At 51.8% G+C, this 20,602-nt stretch overlaps 4 protein-coding genes across 6 annotated transcripts in view; 1 reads left to right on the top strand and 3 right to left on the bottom strand.

The window, feature by feature from the left end:
• Window positions 1-7,708, top strand: part of PSKH1 (protein serine kinase H1) — a 30,141-nt gene extending 22,433 nt beyond the window's left edge. For both annotated transcript variants that reach the window (XM_079116913.1, XM_079116914.1), the window contains one exon: window positions 6,710-7,708. In XM_079116913.1, coding sequence (XP_078973039.1) covers window positions 6,710-7,027 — 318 coding nt within the window. In that variant the 3' untranslated portion in view covers window positions 7,028-7,708. The remainder of the gene's footprint in view (window positions 1-6,709) is intronic.
• A 1,087-nt stretch (window positions 7,709-8,795) lies between these two features.
• On the bottom strand, window positions 8,796-13,206 carry CTRL (chymotrypsin like). The gene is made up of 7 exons (XM_079116933.1): window positions 11,272-13,206; window positions 10,539-10,642; window positions 10,364-10,443; window positions 10,202-10,283; window positions 9,881-10,061; window positions 9,668-9,801; window positions 8,796-9,584 (listed from the first exon to the last, which is right to left on the bottom strand). Exons 1-7 carry the CDS (start codon window positions 11,321-11,323, stop codon window positions 9,423-9,425), a joined length of 795 nt encoding a protein of 264 aa, XP_078973059.1. The 5' UTR covers window positions 11,324-13,206; the 3' UTR covers window positions 8,796-9,422.
• Window positions 13,207-13,341: 135 nt separating this feature from the next.
• PSMB10 (proteasome 20S subunit beta 10) lies at window positions 13,342-16,091 on the bottom strand. 2 transcript variants are annotated; one of them, XM_079116922.1, is made up of 8 exons: window positions 15,632-16,060; window positions 15,369-15,456; window positions 15,178-15,275; window positions 14,928-15,068; window positions 14,580-14,695; window positions 14,411-14,469; window positions 13,644-13,795; window positions 13,342-13,525 (listed from the first exon to the last, which is right to left on the bottom strand). In XM_079116922.1, the coding sequence occupies exons 1-8, from the start codon at window positions 15,685-15,687 to the stop codon at window positions 13,414-13,416; spliced, it is 822 nt and encodes a 273-aa protein (XP_078973048.1). In that variant the 5' UTR covers window positions 15,688-16,060; the 3' UTR covers window positions 13,342-13,413. The 2 variants fall into 2 exon arrangements, with proteins under 2 accessions (XP_078973048.1, XP_078973049.1); XM_079116923.1 differs by lacking the exon at window positions 13,644-13,795 and having other exon boundaries at window positions 15,632-16,091.
• A 1,138-nt stretch (window positions 16,092-17,229) lies between these two features.
• Window positions 17,230-20,435, bottom strand: LCAT (lecithin-cholesterol acyltransferase). Its single transcript, XM_079116901.1, has 6 exons — window positions 20,254-20,435; window positions 19,403-19,559; window positions 19,209-19,324; window positions 19,007-19,102; window positions 18,698-18,922; window positions 17,230-17,821 (listed from the first exon to the last, which is right to left on the bottom strand). The coding sequence occupies exons 1-6, from the start codon at window positions 20,405-20,407 to the stop codon at window positions 17,247-17,249; spliced, it is 1,323 nt and encodes a 440-aa protein (XP_078973027.1). The 5' UTR covers window positions 20,408-20,435; the 3' UTR covers window positions 17,230-17,246.
• Between the last annotated feature and the right edge of the window lie 167 nt (window positions 20,436-20,602).

Here is a 20,602-nt window from a genome sequence, read left to right as displayed (position 1 = left end):
AACTTAATGAAACCCTGTCTCAAAATAAAAAATGAAAAGGGCTGGAGATGTAGCTTAGTGATAAAGCATTCCCTGGGTTTGATTCTCAGTACTGAAAAAATACATACATACATACATACATATATACATTCATAAAAATTTAAAAAACAAAGAGCCAGGTTTCCAAAGAGCCTGGAAACCTCTTGTCCTCAGCAGAAACCTTGAGTAGAAATAAGAGAGATCACCATATAGCAGTCTCCTAGATCCAGAACCTTCTAGGGATGCTTCATGACATCATTAAAAGACATTGCTAGGTTGCTGGCATAAGCTGTTTATACCCTTCCTGACTCCAAAGTAAGGAAACAGCAAGCCTTCTCAACTTTTTTTTTTTTTTTTTTTTGCACAGTACTGGGATTGAACCCAGGGACACTCTTCCACCGGGCTGTTCCCCCACCCTTTTTTATTTTATTTTTTATTTTGAGATGGGGCATTGCTAAGTTGCCAAGGAAGGCTGGCCTCGAACTTGTGGTCCTCCTGTCTTAGCCTCCTGAATAGCTAGGATTACAGGCATGTGTTACTATGGCCTGCTTGACTCTTGAGTTATACCCTATCTTCCTTCTGTCCCTCCCTTCACTTCATGGGCTCTGAACATGGACAGATTGGGGCACAAGATTGCATTTTATTATCTAATGTCAAGTTTTAGAATTCAGCTTTACTTAAACTTTAAGTTGTCATGTTGTTTCTCATTTTATTTTTGTCTTTTTACTTTTTTTTTTTTTAATATGGGGATTGAACCCAAGGCCTTGTGCATGCTTGGCAAGTACTCTACCCCTATGCTGTACCCACAAGTTGTACCCACAGCTCTGCTTATTTATTTATTTACTTACTTTTACTTACCATCCTGGGATTGAGCCCAGGGGGCTCTACCACTGACCTATACTTCCAGCCCCCTTTTTTAAAAAAATTAATTTATTTTAATTTTGAGACAGCATATCACAGGGAGGTATGTACCATTATTCCTGGCTGTCCTGTATTTTTTTAAATTATTTTTTAAGATGTTGATAGGTCTTTATTTTATTCATTTATTTATATGCGGTGCTGAGAATCAAACCCAGTGCCTCACACATACTAAGGAAGCGCTCTACCACTGAGCCACAACTCTAGCCCGTCTTGTCTGTTTTTAAAACTCCATTCTCTTCCTTCTGTTTCTCCCCTCAGGTTCTCCACCCACATCCTTCTCTTTTTTGCTACCCCACCCCACTTCTCTGGCACCTGCCTTAGCCCAGGGTGGTAGTTCCTGCCTGGTCTGGAATCGCAGGCACCAGAACAATGGGTATGATGACCGGAGGAGGGGATGTTGGCTCCACTGCCACCCTCTCTAACCATGTCGAAGGGGTTAGTCACTGTTAAAGGGGTTAAATGTTTCTTCTTGTGGGCAGCTTCAGAGTGCGCTGTTCTTGTTGTAAACTGAGAGTTCTGCTCTCCTGAGTAAACCCTAAACTCTGTTTCCCAGAATTTCCTCTGTGCCCTTTTCACTGCTCTCATTTAGGCCCACGTAAGTACAGAAAGGAGGCCTTTGAGGGTGGGAATACAGGGTCTGAAAATACAAAAATACATCTTGAGACGAGGCTGAGGGAAGAACTGAGTCATGGTAGCAAAGCCTAGCTTCATTCCTCCTCCTTCTCCCAACAGCTCTTAGGTGGGGCTGCCTTCTCTGCCTGAGAGCCTTCCCAGAGTCATGGACTGGATAAAGAACCCCTAAGGGTCAGGAGGTTAGCCAGAATATCAGATGGTATGCTGTGTGCCTTGCATGCAGCCAAGAGAGAAAAAAGATAGGGAGCTGTGTTCTCAGAACCTAAGACATTAGAAACTGGAAGAGACTTAGGATTCATTGCATACAGTACCTTCATGTTAAAACTGATGAAGTTATGATTTCTCTAAGGTCACCCAGAGAAGGTAGAATTATAATACAGGGGCTGGGGTTGTGGCTCAGTGGTAGAGCACTTGCCTAGCATGTGTGAGTCACTGGGTTCGATTCTCAGCACCACAGAAAAGATAAATAAATAAATAAAACAAAGGCATCTACAACTAAAAAATAAATATATAAAATACAGGTTGCTGATTTGCAGTTGTTATCTTCTCCTCTTCCTCCTCTCCCTCCTCCTCCTCTGTCCCCCTCCCCATTCCCCTCCTTCTCCTCTTCCTTCTTATTTCTTCTTTCTTCTTTGCTAAGGATCAGACCTGGGGCCTGGCTTGTGCCAGCCAAGTGCTCTGCCACTGAACTACATACCCAGCCTCTTAGTCTCACACTTGAATCTGTTATCCCAGAGCCATGCAGAAAAACCTGGGCCTTTGTCTCACAACCTTACTGAGTGGTCAGCCTGCTGTCAAAGGAAGTCAAGGGTAACCCTAAGAGTGGAATTTGCTGTCAGAAAGAAGTAGGTTCCTCCTCTCTCTGCAACTAGGGTGGAGAGCTGGCTCCTTCCTTTGTTCCATTTAACACTTGGGCTCAAGATGAAACCACCAGTAGTGGCTTAGGAAATTTTTTTTTTTTTGGACCAGGGATTGAACTCAAGGACACTTAAACACAGCTACATCCCCAACCTTTTTTATTTTTTATTTTGAGACAGGGTCTCACTAGGCTGTTTATAACCTCAATAAGTTGATAAGGCTGGCTTCAGTTCTGAACTCCTCCTGCCTTAACCTCCCAAGTTGCTGGCATTACAGACATGTGCCACCATGCCAGGCCTCCTTGGGAAATGTTCTTGCCAGGCCATTGTGACATCAGAACTAGAGCAAGTGGAAGGGATAGGGAGGAGAGAGGTGAGCATAACACCTTTCTGCTTTGGGGCTTCTCCTCCAAAGAAAGAGCTGGGCTCTACTTTTTTTTTTTTTTTTTTTTTTTTTTTTGGTGCCAGGTATTGAACCCACGGTCACTTAACCACTGAGCCACATCCCAAGCCTCTTTTTGTATTTTATTTTGAGCCAGGATCTCACTGAATTGCTTAGGGCCTCACTAAGTTACTGAGACTGGCTTTGACTTTGCAGTCTTTCCTCAGCCTCCCAAGCTGCTGGGATTAAAGTCATGTGCCACTCTGGGCTCCACTATTGAAAAGTGACTTTGATCCAGCAGAAGTCGGGGGAGGAGGTTAAGTTGGTGAGGAAGTACTCATGGAGAGTCCCTCCTCTTCTCTGTTATTGGCTCCTCTGTTGTTACAACATCAGGAGTAGGTATCCCAACTGTAAGGGGCAAGGATTCTGGGGACTCTGGTCTCAGGAGAAAGGCAGTGACTTAATAGAGTGGTGATGTGTCCCTCCCCCAACAGCCTTTCCATGGGCCTGAGCCCCTTAACTACACAACTCCAGAGATTTGTGGCACCCCAGGTATTGGAGCTGTCCTCTGAATCCAGAACAGGCAGAGACTGGAGTATCTGGAAGCAAAGCCAGCCAAAATTTTTTATTTTTTATTTTTTTGGTGGTACTGGAAGTAGAACCCAGGAGTACTCTTCCACTGAGCTACATCTCAACCCTTTTTATTTTGAGACATGGTCTCACTAAGTTTTACAGGCTGGCCTTGTGATCCGCCAGCCTCTGCCTTCCAGGTACCTGGAATTATAGGTGTGTGCCATTGTCCTGGCTCCAATCAACCTTTTTTCATTTCCTTACAGACCCCATGTTCCATATGAGTTCGGAAATAGGTGGAAGCCTCTGGGAGACTGACCAAGTGGTACTTGGTGCCTGTCCCATCTGTCAGCCACCTGAGGCCCACATTTATTGTATCCTGGTCTGGCCCCAAGTATATATATTGAGGTCAAAGTTCACCCAAAGTAAGCAGAACTGTAGAAACTGAAGAGCGTGGATGTTTACTATTTTTCTTTTTCTCATGCCCAAAATGGCCAGTCAGTCATAGGCTGATGTACGTACCTAGGCTCCAGAGGCCTGAGCATGTTGGGAAAGCAGGTGGTTGGGCTATGGGTATTGAACTTTCTCGGGAGGTACTGGAGTAGACTTGAGGCCAGAGCATGGCTGTGGGTGAGTGTGGAAGTCCTTACTTTTCTTTTCTGAGCCCTGTTAGAGGTCTCAACGGGACTTTCAGGCACATTATTCTGGAGGTCAACCTAAACCCCCACCTCACTGTCAGCAGGCTGGATAAGAACTACCTTCCTGTGTTCAGTCTGCCTAATTCCCCTTTGCACGTTCTTCAGCACACGGTGGGTAGGGTAGTCTGTGGTCATTGGTCAGGATGACTTGAATCATTGGCTCAGGGGATCTCTCCCACAACACAGCTGCTCCCAGCTCTTCAAAGATGAGGAGCACTGGGACCTGTTAGAAAGGGCTGAGCAGGCCTTCAGACAAATGAATCCATCAGCATTCTGTGCACAGCTGCACATACACAGTAATTGATGAGGCGAGAGTCTGGGGGAACAGGATGGGTGGATCAATTTGCCTCACTTTGGCACTAACGGGCTGGCCGCCCAACTAGCAGCAGTGGTAGGTACCTGGGGTGAGCCTGTGCCACTCCGAAGATGGAGGTGCTTAAACTCATGGAGCAGGTCTGGTAAGAGGCCCTTCTAAGACTGCATTGGACTTGTTCAGAGCACATGGGAAGTAGGGAAGCCTCTAGTCCATCCACATTCAGGTTCTTGTCTTGTGAGTCCAGCTTTACCACTGTTCTACAGAGGAGTTGCCTTTCCATCCAGGGTGGACCACAGGGTAGTGACAGAGGCTGTGTCCTAGCCCTGTTTGGGTACTAACTTAAGCTGCCAACCCTATCCTGGGGCTGTTCCCTTAACAGGCCAGGCTGGGCTTGCGGTGTGTTCTCTAGCAAATTATTTTCTTGGACACCATAGAAGTCTGGCAGGGAAACGTGGGGTATTGGACCCCTGCTTTCCATCTCTTAAGTGAGTGACGGGTTGCAGTGAGTGCCTGTGATCTGGACTAGTTGGCCCCCAGCAGTGGCTCCTTGTGTTCAGGTAGTAGTAACAATCAGTGGGACTTTCTTGAGCTGTAAGCTAGAAACTTTTGTGGCAACCATCTGGTACAGTCAGATAGCAAGGTATCTATCTCTGGACCTCCTATAGCTGTATGTCCCTGAGGTCCTGACTTTTCTCTTCCTCCAGAATCACTGGGAGCTGCCCTAATGGTGAAGACAGCCCTGTTAGGTGACTATTTGGCTTTATGATTTCCCTGTCACTTCCAGTTCAGCTCAGGAAAATTTGAGATTTGCCTTCCAAAAGGTAGGTGAGGACAGCAGCTACAAGCAGCTTAGCCCTTCCACAGAATTTCAGATGAATGGTATCTCTTCCTTGCCCCGGTCCAGCAGTGAGAAAGGGATAATAGGGCAAGAGGTCCAGGGGATTGGACTGGAGGTGGCAGTAGTCAAAGTGTGTGTCTGTCTGCTAAGTGGTCATGTTGTTGCCCCAAAAGTGGGCTTCCATAGATTTGCCCAAGTTCCCTGGACAGCATGTTTAGGGCTTCCCCAAGGTAAAGGGTGCCATGGGATGTAACAGGCAGACTTCACTGACAGGAAGGAAAGTGATGGTGCCTCTGGCATCCCAGCGAAGCCTTCTGCAGTAGGCTCGGGAAAGGTCTGCATCCTTTGAGGGGCGCCAATGCCTGTGCCAGATGTGCTCCTAGTAGAGCAAGGACTCAGTCTGCCCTCCAGAAGGGATTCAGGACATACGGGCTCTGCTGACTGAACTCTATGGCCTAGAAGCAGCTTCAGCAGAGGGCACATATCAGTCAGTATGTATCTATGGGTGGTTAACTCACTAAGCCTGTACCTACTCAGTGCTTCCTATATGCACTGTGCCAAGCACTGGGGCTTAGCACTATCTAATGGGAATAATAAACTTCAATTCACAGTCTTCAAGTTATAGCTAAAATAATAGCCATAAGCACTGGGGGCTCAGAGGGTGTCTGAGAACATAAGGATGTCACACTGAAACCTAAGATTCAGCCAGACGAAGACAAGCCAGATAGGTGGCCCTGAGATGAACAGGTGCTTGGTGGGTAGCCCTGAGATGGACAGGTATGTGATGCATGTAGCAAAGCAGGCTTTGTGGAGTTCCTCCCTGGGGACAGAACATAACAACAGGAGGCTGGTGCACAGGAGCCCTTTGTACCTGGAGAGTTCCCTGGGTGCCTGGCTCCAAGAGTTCCTGTCCTCTCAGCTGACTGAAAAATCTAGATCTTTGATTGTGTCCTTTTTTCCCCCAAGGCTGAGACTTAGGCAGGGAATGCTTTGTCAGTTGTATGGAGGGGGGACCCAGGTGCTTAAAGGTACCAGGAAGTTCCCCTTTAAGTGGCCTGTATTGGGCATCCAGGTTGGAGCTTAAGTCTGACTGAAGATGTAGTGAAAATGTTTGGGTCGCTCTGTCTAAAATTTTTCCTGTATAGTGGTCCTGGGGTAGGTTGAAGGTCTTGGCAGGAACAACCTCCCTGAGTCAGGCTTTGGGTCCATAGCACTTAGAAGTGTTCCCTGGGAAAAGGGATAGGTCCTTTTCATCTGTCAGACTCCTCATGATCTAGAGATCAGCTGCACTCAGCAGCCTGGGCCAGTATTGGGTGGGTAGGATAGGCCCACGATGCTACTTGGGAAGATGAAGTGTTGCATCTCCCTAGGAAGTACAAGGCCTCTGGGCAGGTCCCAGTGCTATGATGGCAGCAACATCCAGATGGAAGGGCGGTATTGAGTGCTATCATTCTAATGCTTGTCCTTGGCTTCTAGCCCTGGCCCAGTGTATCCAACCTGGCCAAGGATTTCATTGACCGCCTGCTAACAGTGGACCCTGGAGCCCGTATGACTGCACTACAGGCCTTGAGGCACCCGTGGGTAGTGAGCATGGCAGCTTCTTCATCCATGAAGAATCTTCATCGCTCCATCTCCCAGAACCTCCTCAAGCGCGCCTCCTCACGCTGCCAGAGCACCAAGTCTGCCCAGTCCACACGTTCCAGTCGCTCCACACGTTCCAACAAGTCACGACGTGTGCGGGAGCGGGAGCTACGAGAACTCAACCTCCGCTATCAGCAACAGTACAATGGCTGAGCCACCAGCTGTGGCACAGATATGACATGGTCCCAGATTGGCTGTGCTCTGCTGTGCCCTCTGGGTATGACATCCTCTGGAGATAGGCCTCATGGCTAGTCGTAGGTAGAGAATGTCTGGCCCTGGCCTTTTCTCTGTGCCTTTAGCAGCTCCTATCCTTATCATGGGCCTGGACCTGGTGTGATAAAGTAGAGGTGGCCCAGGAGGGTTGTGACTCCCCTGAAATGGGAGACTGGCATGGCACTGATACCCCTTTTGGTGGGCAGCTACTCCATATGAGTTGGGGGAAGGAACAGGACCTGGCCTTCACTGTCTTCCTCATCCTTTGGTACTTTCCCAGCTGAAGGGACCTGCAGTCCTGGGAGTGGAGGGTGTCCTATGGCCCAGGACCCTTTGGAGTAGCTACTTTTGGCACCCCCTGTTCCTCTACAGATCCTTCCTTCCTAGCTCCCCACATTCCATGCCATCCTGATCCTTAAGGTTATGCTCCAGTGGCTGGGGAGGTTGAGGCAGGAGGATCACAAGTTCAAAGCCAGCCTTCAGCAATTTAGTGAGGCCCTAAGCAACTCAGTGAAGCCCTGCCTCTAAATAAAAAATATAAAAAAGGGTTGGGGATGTGGCTCAGTGGTTGAGTACCGTGGGTCAATCCCCCGCACCAAAAAAAAAAAAAAAAGATAAAAATATTATGCTCCACTGAGAGACCTGGCTTTGGCTTTAGCTAGACTGCAGATCCCAGGTGCCTTGATTGAACCTAAGCAGCCCCTACCTCCCACCCAAGATCTTCCTTCATGGTGTCACCAGGGACCCCTTCTAGCCCAAGTCTGCCAGGACCTTTGGTGGTAGGGGCATGGAATGGACCTTCGCCATGCTGATGGCCAGCTTGAGAGGGGTCCTCCCCACCAAAGTCAGTGCCTTTTTTGCAGTGCCCACTATTGCTTCCCTCTCCCCCTTGGATGCCTATTCCATTCCCCAGGTGCCTCCTTCCCAACTGTTGGGGGTTAAAGGGAGCCCCACTGCTGCTACCCAGGGGATGGGGGCACCTGGGCCAAGGCAGACGGTTCTCCCTTAGGTTACCATGGTTCTCTCTAGCTTCATCCTTTGGTACTACCCATTGCCTCATCCCTTCAGGTGCCACTGTACCCTCCTCTGCCACTTCATGAAGGCGCCATCTGGTGTCTGGTCTGGGTATGGGCAATCTCTGGGTGATGAATGCACACCCTTCTTGCATAGATAACCAAATTCCTCTAAAAGGAAGTGGAAAGGAAGGAGCTGCTACATTGAGAGAGGGTCCTGGGCTGTTCAACTCCCCATCTGCTCAGCTTCTCCCTGGAACTTAGCCATACTGTGTGACCTGCTTCTGAACCCTGGGTGCCTAGGGTACTGACTGACCTTGCTGTGAGAGCTGGCCTTGACCCACCCACCCTTGTGTCAACTTCGTTTTACAGTATTAACCTTCCAGTCTAGGCCCTGCTGAGTCTCAGGCTGGAGGGAGCCCTTGTGGGAAGTGGGTGGGGTTGGTGGGGGCTACTTTCTTAGAGGCCTGAGCCAGAACTGTGTCCATGTCTGTCATGATGTCTACCCCACTACCAACACAAACCAGGCTGGAACCCAAGCCCCCTTCCTCCACAGCTGCTTTCAGTGGGCAGGATGGGTCAGGGGTCAGCTTTGGCCTTAGCTAGAACCCCTGCCAGCAGGGAACATTTGACCCCCACTACTTAGCTCCTACCTTTGGGTAGCTTTGGGCCAGGCCCTTCTCTTTCTACATATGCTGCCTCCAAAGGAAAACCAAACCAAAGAGACCACTCTGTGCCAAGTTGACTGTGCCTTACACACCCCCACTTTCTGTCCTGACTGCCCTCTGGGCAGAAGGCAGTGGAAAGCCCAAGCCCCATGGCCTCAGAAATTCCCCCATTTCCATAAGTGTTTCTGGGGGCCGGAAGCCCTGAAGATTTATCTCCTCTTTTGCCCAGGGTAGACCTGAGAGTAGGACAGATGGAGTGTGGAGTTTTGAATCTTTGATAGGCCTTGCCTGGGCCTTTATACCATGGACCATGGATGGAGAATGTGCAGTTATTTATTTTGTGTACTCAGTTCGTAAATGTATCATCTGTATTCAATAAACAGGCTGCCCTCCCCAGGGAAGGCTGCCCATTCATTCTGAAAGATGTGGCCTTGTGCTGTGGAACCAAGGGCTTGCCCCAGAGGAGGAGGGGTGAGGTGTCCAACCCAGACTGGCTAGTAGAAAGATCTTGACTCCCAGACCTTTCTGCTTCAGAGATCAAGGTTGGGATAGAACTAAAGAGCCTCTCCTTTTCCCTATGCCAGGAGGACAGACAAGAGCACAGAGGCTAGCATCTTTTATTGGATTGAGATGGGGAGGGAGCCTGTGGTAGTCTCAGTTGTAGGCTATGACCTGGTTGATCCAGGTGTTGAACTTGCTAACTCGAGTGTACATGGCAGGTGCTTGCACATCACAGTTATTGGTGCCCCAGGAGACAACACCAATAAGCACCCACATGTTCCCCTTCTGGCAGACAAGAGGGCCTCCAGAGTCACCCTGAAAGGGAAAAGAGAAGTCAGTATGGCAAGTTGGGGAGGTATGCTGTGGGCCAGCGCAAAGGACATGGTGCTTGTGCTCACCTGGCACGAAGAAGCACCTGAGGCACCTGCACAGATCATGGAGTCAGTGATTCGGGAGCCCCAGTACTGCCGGCATTGGTTCACGGTGACCAGAGGTAGAACCACCTGCTGTAGACGTGCTGGTGTCACATTGCCTGTGGGCCAGGAAGGGGTGGTTAGGTTGGTCCAAGATGTTCACCCCGCTCCCCTCCAGTTCAGGCCCCAAGTTCCTACCCACGCCACTGAGGCGGCCCCAGCCAGTGGTGACACATGTGAGGCCTTCAGGCAGTGCCTCATTTGAAGAAGCCAGGCAGACTGGTGAGATGTAGGTTGTGTACCGTGCAGGTGAGGCAAGCTTCAAGAGTGTCAGGTCATTGTTCAGAGTGGTGGGGTTCCAGCTTGGATGTGTAATGGCCTGTGGAGCGAGGAAGGGGCCATGTAGGGCTGGGATGGGCACAGATGCCCACAGATGGGGGGGCTGGGGCATGCCTGAATTCTGTGCCTTAAGCAACTCACCTGTGACCCATTCTTCCTTCCCACACATATAGCACTTACCTTTGAGATGGACAACACCTGCACAGGCTCGGTGCTGGATGATCGGTCGTACTCACCCAGGACAGCAAAGTGGCGGCCAGGACTACAGTGAGAGATGGGTTGGGCAGATACTGGGAGTGCAGAGCAAGAGAGAGGCAGGACAGGTGGGGTGCAAGTACTCACCTGACATTGCAGTGGGCAGCAGTGACCACCCAGGACTGGCTGATGAGAGAGCCACCACAGAAGTGGAAGCCATTGCTGTCCTGGAGTCAGGGGTCAGAGTTGGAGGTGAGCTCAAGTTATATGTAGGCATGAAGCACCCAGGACCCTACCCCACCCTCACTCAGTTTGCGTATACCTGCAGGGAAACCTGCCAGGGCCAGGAGCCTGGCACAGCATTCTCCCCGTTGACAATCCTCTGACTGAAGCTCAGTGCTGGTTTAATGGCAGGAACTCCACAGCCTGACAATCGGGTTGGTGAGGATCCACACCCCAGCCCACCTCTCCCTACCTCCTTCCCATGGATGTCCCTGGGCTGTGTACTCCAGAGAGATCCAAATTAAGATGACTTGTTACTAGCCCTTCTTTCCCCTTCAGCACTTTCTGGGCCTCCATAACTATTGTAGTTAAGCTGCCATCCAACCAATCCCAAGTCCTGTCCATTCATATCTCTTCAACTTAGTCCCTCCTATTCCCTAACTCACTCCTGCCCTCCAGCCCAGGCCATTTTTCTCCTTGACCTCTGGTATAGCCTCCTTCCTGGCACTCAGCCCCTCCAGGTGTAAACAGTTCATACCCCTCATGCAACCTGTGGACTGTTCCTAAGCTACACAGCCAACTTTCACAACTCAGCTTCCTAAGCCCTCCAAGGCTCGATTCAAGCTCCTGTCCCATTTGTGAGACCAGCTCCATCCCATTCTTGCCCCCTCCCAGCCCTGCAGGCCCCTTCCTGCTCCTCTGCCCTGGCACATCCTTTTTCCTTTGCACACTTGCTGATCTGCTTCCCTTCTATCCAGCCTGGTCCCTGGACTGGCACCTAGAAGGTGAGTTGCTCCAACCTATTCAGTCAGGACTAGTCCTGGCCCACTTACCCCAGGAGAAGCCAAAGAGAATCAAGCCAAGGGTCAGGCTGAGTGGTAGCATTATGGTAGATGTGAAGTTGAGAACTGGGCCCAGCTTTATTTATGGGTATCCTTGTCCTTGAGCCAAAGTCCTAGGCCTGAGACCAGGCCAGCTGTGCAGGCTCAGCCCCCTCCTGTGCTCCACTTAGGAGTCTCTTTAGGCCAAGGTCCCCTGACCCAGGCCTGGACTTATCAGAGAGATTCCCAGGTGTGAGACTCTCACCTCCACCTCCGAAAACCTGGCCTCTGATTGGCTGCCTGAAGCACCGCAAGCATTGGGCACTGGGTACAAGGACATATGGTTAATCCAGATCTATAGTGTCAACCTGGTGGCTGGTACCAGGGAAGACTCCCAGGGCTGTCAGGAGCACTAGGCTTTCAGAGAAGGCTGCTCAGAATCCAGGAGTGTTCTGAATGGAAGAGGGAATGGCCAGCTGTGACCAGGGAATGAGGTTCTGCAAGTTGCAAATCCTAAAAGACGCCATCAGGGATTCCTCATCAGTTTGTAACAGGAGTCATGGTGACTCTCCCACCAGCATGAGATGGGGTAGGACACAAACCCTCATGTGTCTGACTCTGAAACCAAATTCTTGTTAAATGTGAACTGAATCCTTGGTTAGCAAACCCTGAACTGAGGTTGTAGGTCGAAGGGTTATAACGATCAACTCTCTGACAGCTTCCAGGCCCTGGGGCTGTCATGGTGTCTATGTCCCATTTGTTACTGAGCTCCAAAGAGAAAACTCCCCTGTGCAGAGTTGCAACAGATTAAGTTGACTGGTCTCCTTCCAGAGATGTGAGGGCTTTGACTGATTCATTTTGACCTCAGTCCAAAAATGAATAAATGGATGGATAGAGGGATGGATGAATAAGACAGATGACCAGCAAATACAAGAAAATACTGATTATCAAATCTGTGGTAGGCATATGGGTATTCAGTGTACAGTTTCTTCAATTTTCTTGACCCATTTTTTCCATAAACAAATTTGGGGAGGGGAGCATAATCAGAGGCCTGGGAATGTCTAGCATGGAGTAGAACCTCCCTAGAGGTGGGCAGACTCTTAACAGTTCTGAAACCCCAGTGGAGCTCAGCTACTTTGAGGGCAGGATGCTCCTGCCAGCACTCAGCATGTGAGCCTGGCATACAGTGGGTACTTAACAAAACATTTCTTGGATAAATGTGTCATCTCTTGCCACATACATCCCATGACCCCTGTCAACCCAGAACACTTGGAGTTGATCTCCCTATACACATCTTTGTGTTAGTGGTTCAGGTGTGCCTGGTCATTTTAGGGGTGTCTCAGGTGCAGGGCTTGGGAGCACCTGATGAGAACAAGTTCCTAGAGGGAGTAGATCCTGTTTTTGTTTTGTTTTTATTTTGTGTTTGCGGTGCTGGGGCTTGAACTCAGGGCCTCACGCATGCTAAGTAAGTGCTTTTACCACTGTGCCATATTCCCAGCCCCGAGGGAGTAGTTCCTATATTAGCACTTTAGCTCTCATTCAGTCCAGGGTGGACCTAAGACATGTGGGCTTTGTCCTTGTTTCACTGATGAGCCAAGGATAGGCTCTGGGTATGTTGTCCATGAGGTCTTGTTTTACAACAATCCCCAGGGGCACCAGGCACAATGGTGTACACCTATAATACCAGTGACTCAGAAGGCTGATGGAAGGCGATCCCCGATTGAAGACCAGCTTAGTGAGACCCTGTCTCAAAATAAGAAAAGACTGGGGATGAAGCTCAGTGGTAGAACATCCCTGGGTTCATTCCCCAGTGGAAGAAAAGGCAAAAGCAAGGTGGGAGTAGTGGGGGAGCCTTTGCAATGTGAACTAAGAAGGAAAATTGGAGGACAGAAAGGATGGGAGCTTTCCCCTCAAGGCTGCAAGGTTGGCCAGGGCTGGGGTTCTGGAGAAGTAGATGCCTGAGGTGATGGATGATTAAGCCAGGCACTGGAGCTATGGGAGGTAGTGGTTCCTGCAGGAATACCTTAGCCAGATCCCTGCTGTTTTCCTGTCCCACTCCACCCAAGAAGACATAGCCATCTGTTTAGTCTGTTTAGATGTTTTTATTTTCTGGGTTTATTTCCCCTTGTTCTTAAATCTACACCCCAGGCAACTTCACTCCACCTCCATGGCCTGCACAGTTTCTTCCAGGAGCTCCACATTCAATGGCCTCACTGTCTGGGTCAGAATGGCTGTGGTTCCAGGTGCAAAGCGGTAACCATCGGGCCTGGGAGGGAGGAGTTAGAGCCTTTGAGCATGTGGTTTGTCCTCTTCTTGCAGCTCCCTTTTTACATACCCTGCTACTGCCCCATCCTCCCCTGCGGCTCCACCTTCCCTGTTCCTACCTCTTCACAGGCTCTGTGGGTGAGCTCAGTGACCGCAGCAGCTTGGCACCTGATGTGGTGATCACACATGCATCCACGCTGCCCCCAGAGCCCAAGTCTCCCAGGATCCCTGCAGTAACAGCTTCCACCAGCAGCCCCTGTGCAGCCTCTAGCTATGGTGATATGTTTGTGAGGCCTAATGGACCCTCTGGTGTTACCTCAGGCTCCAGCCCAGGGACTTTGTTAGATTTGAAGCCCAGATCAGACCATTTGTGCACACCCAAAGTCCCCTCTCCTCTGCCCCAAATTCCCATTCTCTGGCCTCTGCCTCCCTCTCTCCCAAGATCCAGGATCCCTCCACCCACTGTCCTCTGCACAAACTTCTCAGAGTTGCCTACACTTGTAGCACTCTTCCATCAGTCTGTCCACCCACCCAATGTTTGCCCCCCAGTCACATTTCTCTCTGGGCCTTAGCCGCCTCTGAAATGACAGTCACCCACTTCCCTCCCACTCCAAAGTCCAGACTTCAGACCTCATATAGGATGCTACCAGGTTCTTCCTCTTCCCTTGGGCTCCTAATGATCCTCTGTGAGCTTTAACTTTTCCCTGCAGTCCAAGCTTTGGTACTGTCAGGACCACACTGCTCTACCTTCACTCCATTGCCTCTACTCAGTCCTTGCCTTCTCCGAGAAGTCCTCCCTGACTGGGCCAAATTCCCTCTGGGTTCCCCCAGCCCCTGGGTGTACTTCCCACCAGTGGCCGTGTAGTGGAGGGCAGAGATCGCTCACCGTCATATTTGGTTGGAACCGGTCCTCCAGCACCGCCAAGGCCGCGTCCTGCCCGGAGCCTGGAGGCGGAAGGGGCTTCTGAGTGAAGTCTGCTGCGGTCGCCCCAGACAAACGTGTGGCCAGGGTCGCAGGAGCGGGAGGTTCATGGGGAAAAGACAGAAGCACTCACCCAGAGCGGTAAAGGGCAGTCGGCTGTAGGAACCGTGGGGGTGCACGCCATAGAGTTGCGGTCCTGTCAGGTCTACTCCGCCCACGATCAGCGAGGCGCCCACGTGGCCCCGGTACCTGTTAGCCGATAGGTCTGATTAGCTGCAAACGGGATCCAGGGCCCAGCACTTACGACGCCACCCATGGATCTCACCCGCCTCCTCCCGTGGCCTGGCCACCGATAGCGCCTCCTGTGGCTCTAGGGCCAGTCTCTTCCGGCCTCTTGGCACTTCGCAGCCCCGCCCTTTCTCTGGTCCCACCTCCTGTCAGCTAGTTCTGACAACCTCCTCATTCGAGTCCCGCCCCGCACCGGAAGAGAGTCTGGCGTAGGACGCGAGTGACCGTGGCCACGCGAGGCTCGCGGCCCGTGGACAGCGCGTGTAGCTCCATGTTGGATGCCGCCATCCGTGTGGTCATTTCCGCGTCCGCGGCTACTCCAGCCCCACAGCAGCTGAGGGCGAAGGGAGGGTCAGTGTGGACAGAGATAGGACGTGCGGGGACTGGGGTGAGAGCGAAGAGCTATTTTCTTGCGTGCTGGAACTGGGCTGGGGGAGTCTCACTAGATTTTGGGGGCGATGAAGTGGATCTTCTCGCAATTCTTGTCTGCCACAACCGAATCGTTAGTGGCCCTGGTATCCGCGCCCAGGATGACCCCGTCCTGCGGGGAAGGAGGGGTCGTGCTCAGTGCCTACCTGTTCCCCTCTATCTCACTGCCCCTCTACCCACCCTTCAGTCACACTCTCGTGCTCACTCGGAACACAAGGCCTGCGATGGTGGTACCGGTCTTGCGTGCATGCGGGGCCCGGAGCCCGGGAAGGACGCGTTCCAAGTATGCATTTCTGGAAATAGAGGGAAGTGAACTAGGTGTCGGTTCCAGTACTAATGCCCCTGTCCCATCTTCCAGGATAAGCCTGGATCTAACCTCCCAACTCACGCTCTCCAACGCCCACCTCCTCTCGGAAAAAAGACCCATAGCGAAGCTCAGGCCTCTTGGAACTAAGCCTCCCCATTCACCTCTGGCAGTTTTCGAAAGAGAAGCCCCCGCGCGGCTCCAGCGCCGGCTTCAGCATCTTCTGGCAGGCAGGGCGGATTGGGAGCAGGGGTCGATGGGTCTTTCGGGTGAGTGGGACCAAGGGGAGTAGAAAGTCTTCAGCGTCTGCTTCTGTGGGGCTCCGCGGCTGAAGCTGACGCTTCCCGCTTTCGCTTTCGCTGCTACCCGCCTAAAGAAGCCGCTGGCCGAGTTCATATTTTCTTTCACTTTCACCTTCACTTCTGGTCCTAGGTAGCTTGAGAAGGAGAGGTCATCCCTTGGGAGGCTTCCTGGAGCCTCTGTTCCAGTAGAGGGCAGCCCCTCCCCTCTGGCTATTGTTTAACTCCTCCACCCTCTTCCAACCTGATATCCCCAGCAATCTTACTCTAACCCTTCTCTAGCCTCAGGTGCCAATGCCCTAAAGCTGTCAAAGGGGAGGCAAGGTCTCTGCATTGTTGCTGGCTTCCCAATAGATCAGGCCCCAGTAACTTTTGTCTTTTGTCAACGTTATTCTTCCAGTTCCTGCCTCTTTTACTGCCTTTGCCCCCTGAAAAGCTCAAACACTGAGACTCAATCCTCAGCTACAGTGACCCTGGTCCTCCCATCTCTCTCAACAGGGGCACTATGGGCTGGGGTTGTAGCTCTGTGGTAGTACTTGCCTTGCATGGACCCCTGCTCCAAAAAAATAAAAAGGTGTGGTAGGGTTACTGTGGCTGTCTAGTGGCCTGAAGTCCCTAGGTGGTCAACCCTTGTTATTTTGCTGCCCACTTTTATTGAACATACCTTTCATTACTAGTTTCAGCTAGCTAGCATCCTCTCTGATTACCCCACAAATCCCTTCTCCTCCCTCCAGTCTGTGTGGTGGGGGTCTTTTCTAGCTTGGAATTGTTACCCTGTTAAAACCCTTCAGCAACTGCACAGTGCTCTTAAAGTGGTTCATGTTACCCGTCTCACTCTGACCTGTGACCTCACCACAGTAGGCACCATCCTCTGGGATGCCTTCCTGACTCACAAGACTCTTGCTGCTACCTAAACTCTCACAGCCTTTGACTACACCAGTAATAGGGCTGAACGTGTTGCCTGATGTGCAACTCTGGGTTTTACCCCTAACATCACACACACACAAATGTATTCAGTGAAATGATCTGATTAATAGCTGTCACTTCACCACATTTTTTTTTTTTTTTTTGATGCCAGGGTTTGAATCCAGGGCCTTACACTCTTACTACTGAACTGTACCCCTAAGCCCCCTTATTTTAAACTTTTGTACATCTGTCACCCACCCTGCACTCAAAAGGCCATCTCACCTTTTGGCACTGAGATAGCTGAGGTCATCCTTTCCCTGCACCTCTATCCTGTAGCTGTGAGTACAGCTGGCTGTAGTTCCCAGGTACAGGGCAGGCTACAGGGCAGGCTGCCTGAACAGCTCAACCAGAATGGTAAGCTGCACATCTCTGTCCAGTTGTCTCAGGCCTTAGCAAAGCCCTCATGCTCCACTGAGTACTGGGTCTGTGCCTGGTGATGCATGAATCAGTTTGGGGACCTTTGTAGTACCTCCCCCTTAACCCACATCATACAGGGCTACAGCAGCAACAGTTTTTATTCAGGGGGCAGGGGCTGTGGGCTGGCAGGCAGGGGTGCAGGGGTGCCACGGCGGTAAGCACCTAGCAGGATGGCATTGATATGCTCTAATGTCTGGTTGCTGAAGACCATGTTGAGGTGCTGTGTCCCGTGTAGGGGCAGCAGGTGTACAGGCTGTGGTTGGCGGCCCTGCCAATGGCCACAGAGCTCTGTGCTACGTGTGGCAACTGTGTCATCGCCGTCCTCATAGAGCACATTCACAGGGTCCGTGTAGGGGAAGCCATGGTCATAGATGTAGGTACGGGGCGTGGGCAGGCCCACACCATACAGACAGTATACTTCCACACCAGGTGCTGGGAGTCCTGCTAGCAGGTCACGTGACTGTAGCCACATATACCAGCCTTCCTCAAAGCGCAGGTCTGCAAAGAAGCGTTGGAAGTCGCGGCCTGTGTAGTTGAAGCTCGGTGTGGAAATAAATACATGGTCCTCAGGCCACACCCGGCTGGAGGGAAACATCCAAGGGGAAGTCGTTGTTATGCGCTGCTCTTCTCTCAGCTTGATGCTGGACATGAGCGGGATGCCCTGGTTGTCACCTGTAGACAAGGAGCAAGGTGCAATAGGAAGCTGGGCTTGGCTACCTCTGGCCCACATTCTACCCCCAGTCTAAGCCTAGCAGTTTGTTCAAGTTTGCTCTGCCCCATCCAGACCTGGACTTCTAGCTATAGAAAGGATAGACCTGATATTCAGTAGATACTCAATGTGTGTTTATTAAATGAGAGGTCATGATGGTATCTCTAAGACACATGTAGGGCTTCAAAAGGGTTGGGGAGCTTTCTGAGGGTGTGGTATGTGGGGTTCTGGCTGGTCTCCCTTAGGCCCTAAGTGGGGCTCATGCTACACAGCAATCACTGGATTGTGTTCTAGGAAAGATAAAATGAGATGATGCCTGTTTTGCCCTTTAGTGGTGTAATCAGATGAGTGTGCCCAGGGGGAAGGCCACACCTGCCAATGCCCAGCATACAGTGGGTACTCAACAAGTAGGAGTTATTTTAGCTCTGGGTCCTTGAGCTCCTCAAGGAAAAGCAGGAAGGGCTCCTAGGTCTGGCCCCTGCTGTGGCAAATCTGTCTTCAATAAGGCAGATCCTTGGGCACAGAGGATCCAGGAATTAGAAGGTAGTTGAAAGTTAGGCAGGCCCTGGGGTCATGCACAAGATAGGCACCTTGTGTTGAATCAGATTTCTGGGGTTTGCCTTCCTGTTTACTTCCCCCTTGGCAACACTGGCATCAACTCTGGAAAGAGCCATCCTAATTATGGTCCTGCCAGGGTCACTGTTCTCAGGGAACTAATGACAGCAGGGCCCAGGGGCAACAGACAGTACTTCCAAGTGCCATTATGAGCAGAGCTGGAGCAAACCAGCTCCATTCCACCCTATCTACTATAGCACACAGGTGATCAGAAGCCCCCTCACCTGAGGCCAAGACCAGCATGGGCTTGACAGAGCCGCCCCATGGAGCCCCAAGAGAGATGAAACCATCAATGAAGCGGTCTTTCCAGGACTGGGGTTGACGCAGCAAGAAATAAAGCAAATGAAGGCAGCCAAGGCTGTGCCCAATGAGGAAGACGGGCTTCCCATAAGCAGCGTGCATCTCTTCCACCAGCCCAGCCAGCTTCTGGTAGTACTCCTCCTGCTGGCCTGCAGGTGGGTGAATGGGTCAGGGCAGTTGGGATCAGGGTCCACACCTGCCCAGCCCCAAGCCCATCACCAGCAGACACTCACTGGGCTCCAGCCGCCAGTCATAGGGGGCAGCCCGCACTGTCTCATCCCGCACGTACCCGTTGTTGACCAGATTCTGTACCAGTGTGTGCATATAACCTGTGGGGAAGCAGCAGCATTGGGGGCTCTGGCTGTGACAACTGTAACCCAGCCCTGCTGGCCCACCACAGCCTAGAGCCCCTGGCGTTTCTCCCAGTACACACACCTGCTAGCTTGTTGCTGTCCAAGTACTCAACAGAGTAGGTCTTGCCAAAGCCAGGGACACGGATCTGTACACCAGGGGCATTGGACACACGTCCAGAGCTGCGATTGTAGACAACCCTGAGGGCAGTGGGGACATTCAGCAGACTGAAGCCAAGGGGCAGTGTTTATAAGCTAGGCAGAGGGCATGGCACATACCTGGTATTATCAATCCAGCAGTCTACCCCAAGGGGTAGAAACATATTGAGATCCAACCAGATGGTAAAGAAGTCCTCTGTCTTGCGATAGCACATCCAATTCACCACATCCGGTTTATCCAGCTTGGCTTCAAGCTGATTCCCCAGGCAGCCAGGCACTGCAGGCACCAGCTCTCACTCTGGACTCCTTGACTTCCCCCCATGAACCCATCCCCAGACCAGCCCCATCCCTATCTCCCACATCTTCAACCACCAGGCACCAATGACACTTATCAGCTGATCACACACATCCCCACTGTCCCCCCAGCAGCCCAAAGCCCAGGCTCCCCTCAGGCAGGGAAGATGCAGGAGCCAAGGCCACTGACCCCTGCCCCTGCTAAGTAAACATCCAGCCTGGCTTTCCATTATTGCCAAAGTCCAAGTGAGAACAAATAGGTATGGGGTAGCGGGGGCTGGGCCTAGAGTAGTGGGCAGGCTTTCAGGGGCCTCTCCTTTACTCCTACCCTGGGCTGGGCATCTTGTCCTTGGTAGGATGGGGGCTAAGGAAGGAGTGGTGCGGCTTGACTCAGGCTCTAGTGTGGCTGCAACTGACCACACCTTGTAATGTCCTGGCCAAGACCTCAGTCCGGACAGCTCCGCCCCATCTCGGAGTAAATAACTCAGAGACACAGAACACTGTGGTGGGGAGAGGAGGAATTTCTCTGCAGGACAAGCCTTTGGCCCCTCCCCACACTGAGGCAGGTATCAGGGCTAATGCAGGGGCAGGAGGGCCTTGGCACTGTCTGCTGCCAGGGTTTGGGGCCCAGGCTTCCCACGCTGGCCTGGTGCATCAAGGGCCTGACGGGGGCTTACCGAGGATGATGGGCCGAGTGTGGTTACTGAGCTCAGCCTTGGGCGTGGTGTGCGGGGGGAAGAGCACATTGAGGAGCCAGAAGGGGGCGGCAGGGGGGAGCAGCAGCCCCAGCAGCAGCAGCACCCACTGCCATGGGGAGCCTGGCGGCCCCATTCCAGCCCAGTGCCTACTGCCAGATGAGGTAGTGCTGGGCAGGCCTTATCTGGTATGTGGGTGGGCGGGGCCCCAGGGCTGGTGGGAGGGACGGCCTGGCCAATGGGGTGGCCCACTATTGCTATTGCTGGGAAGGGCCCTAGCCTCAGGGAGCCGGCTCTGGGCCTGGGTTCATTTCCGCCTTCTTCCCTTGGC

This window comes from Sciurus vulgaris (assembly GCF_902686455.1).
Source record: "Sciurus vulgaris genome assembly, chromosome: 17".
Taxonomy (NCBI): Eukaryota; Metazoa; Chordata; class Mammalia; order Rodentia; family Sciuridae; genus Sciurus; species Sciurus vulgaris.
This window is presented reverse-complemented; position numbering and strand designations above follow the sequence as displayed.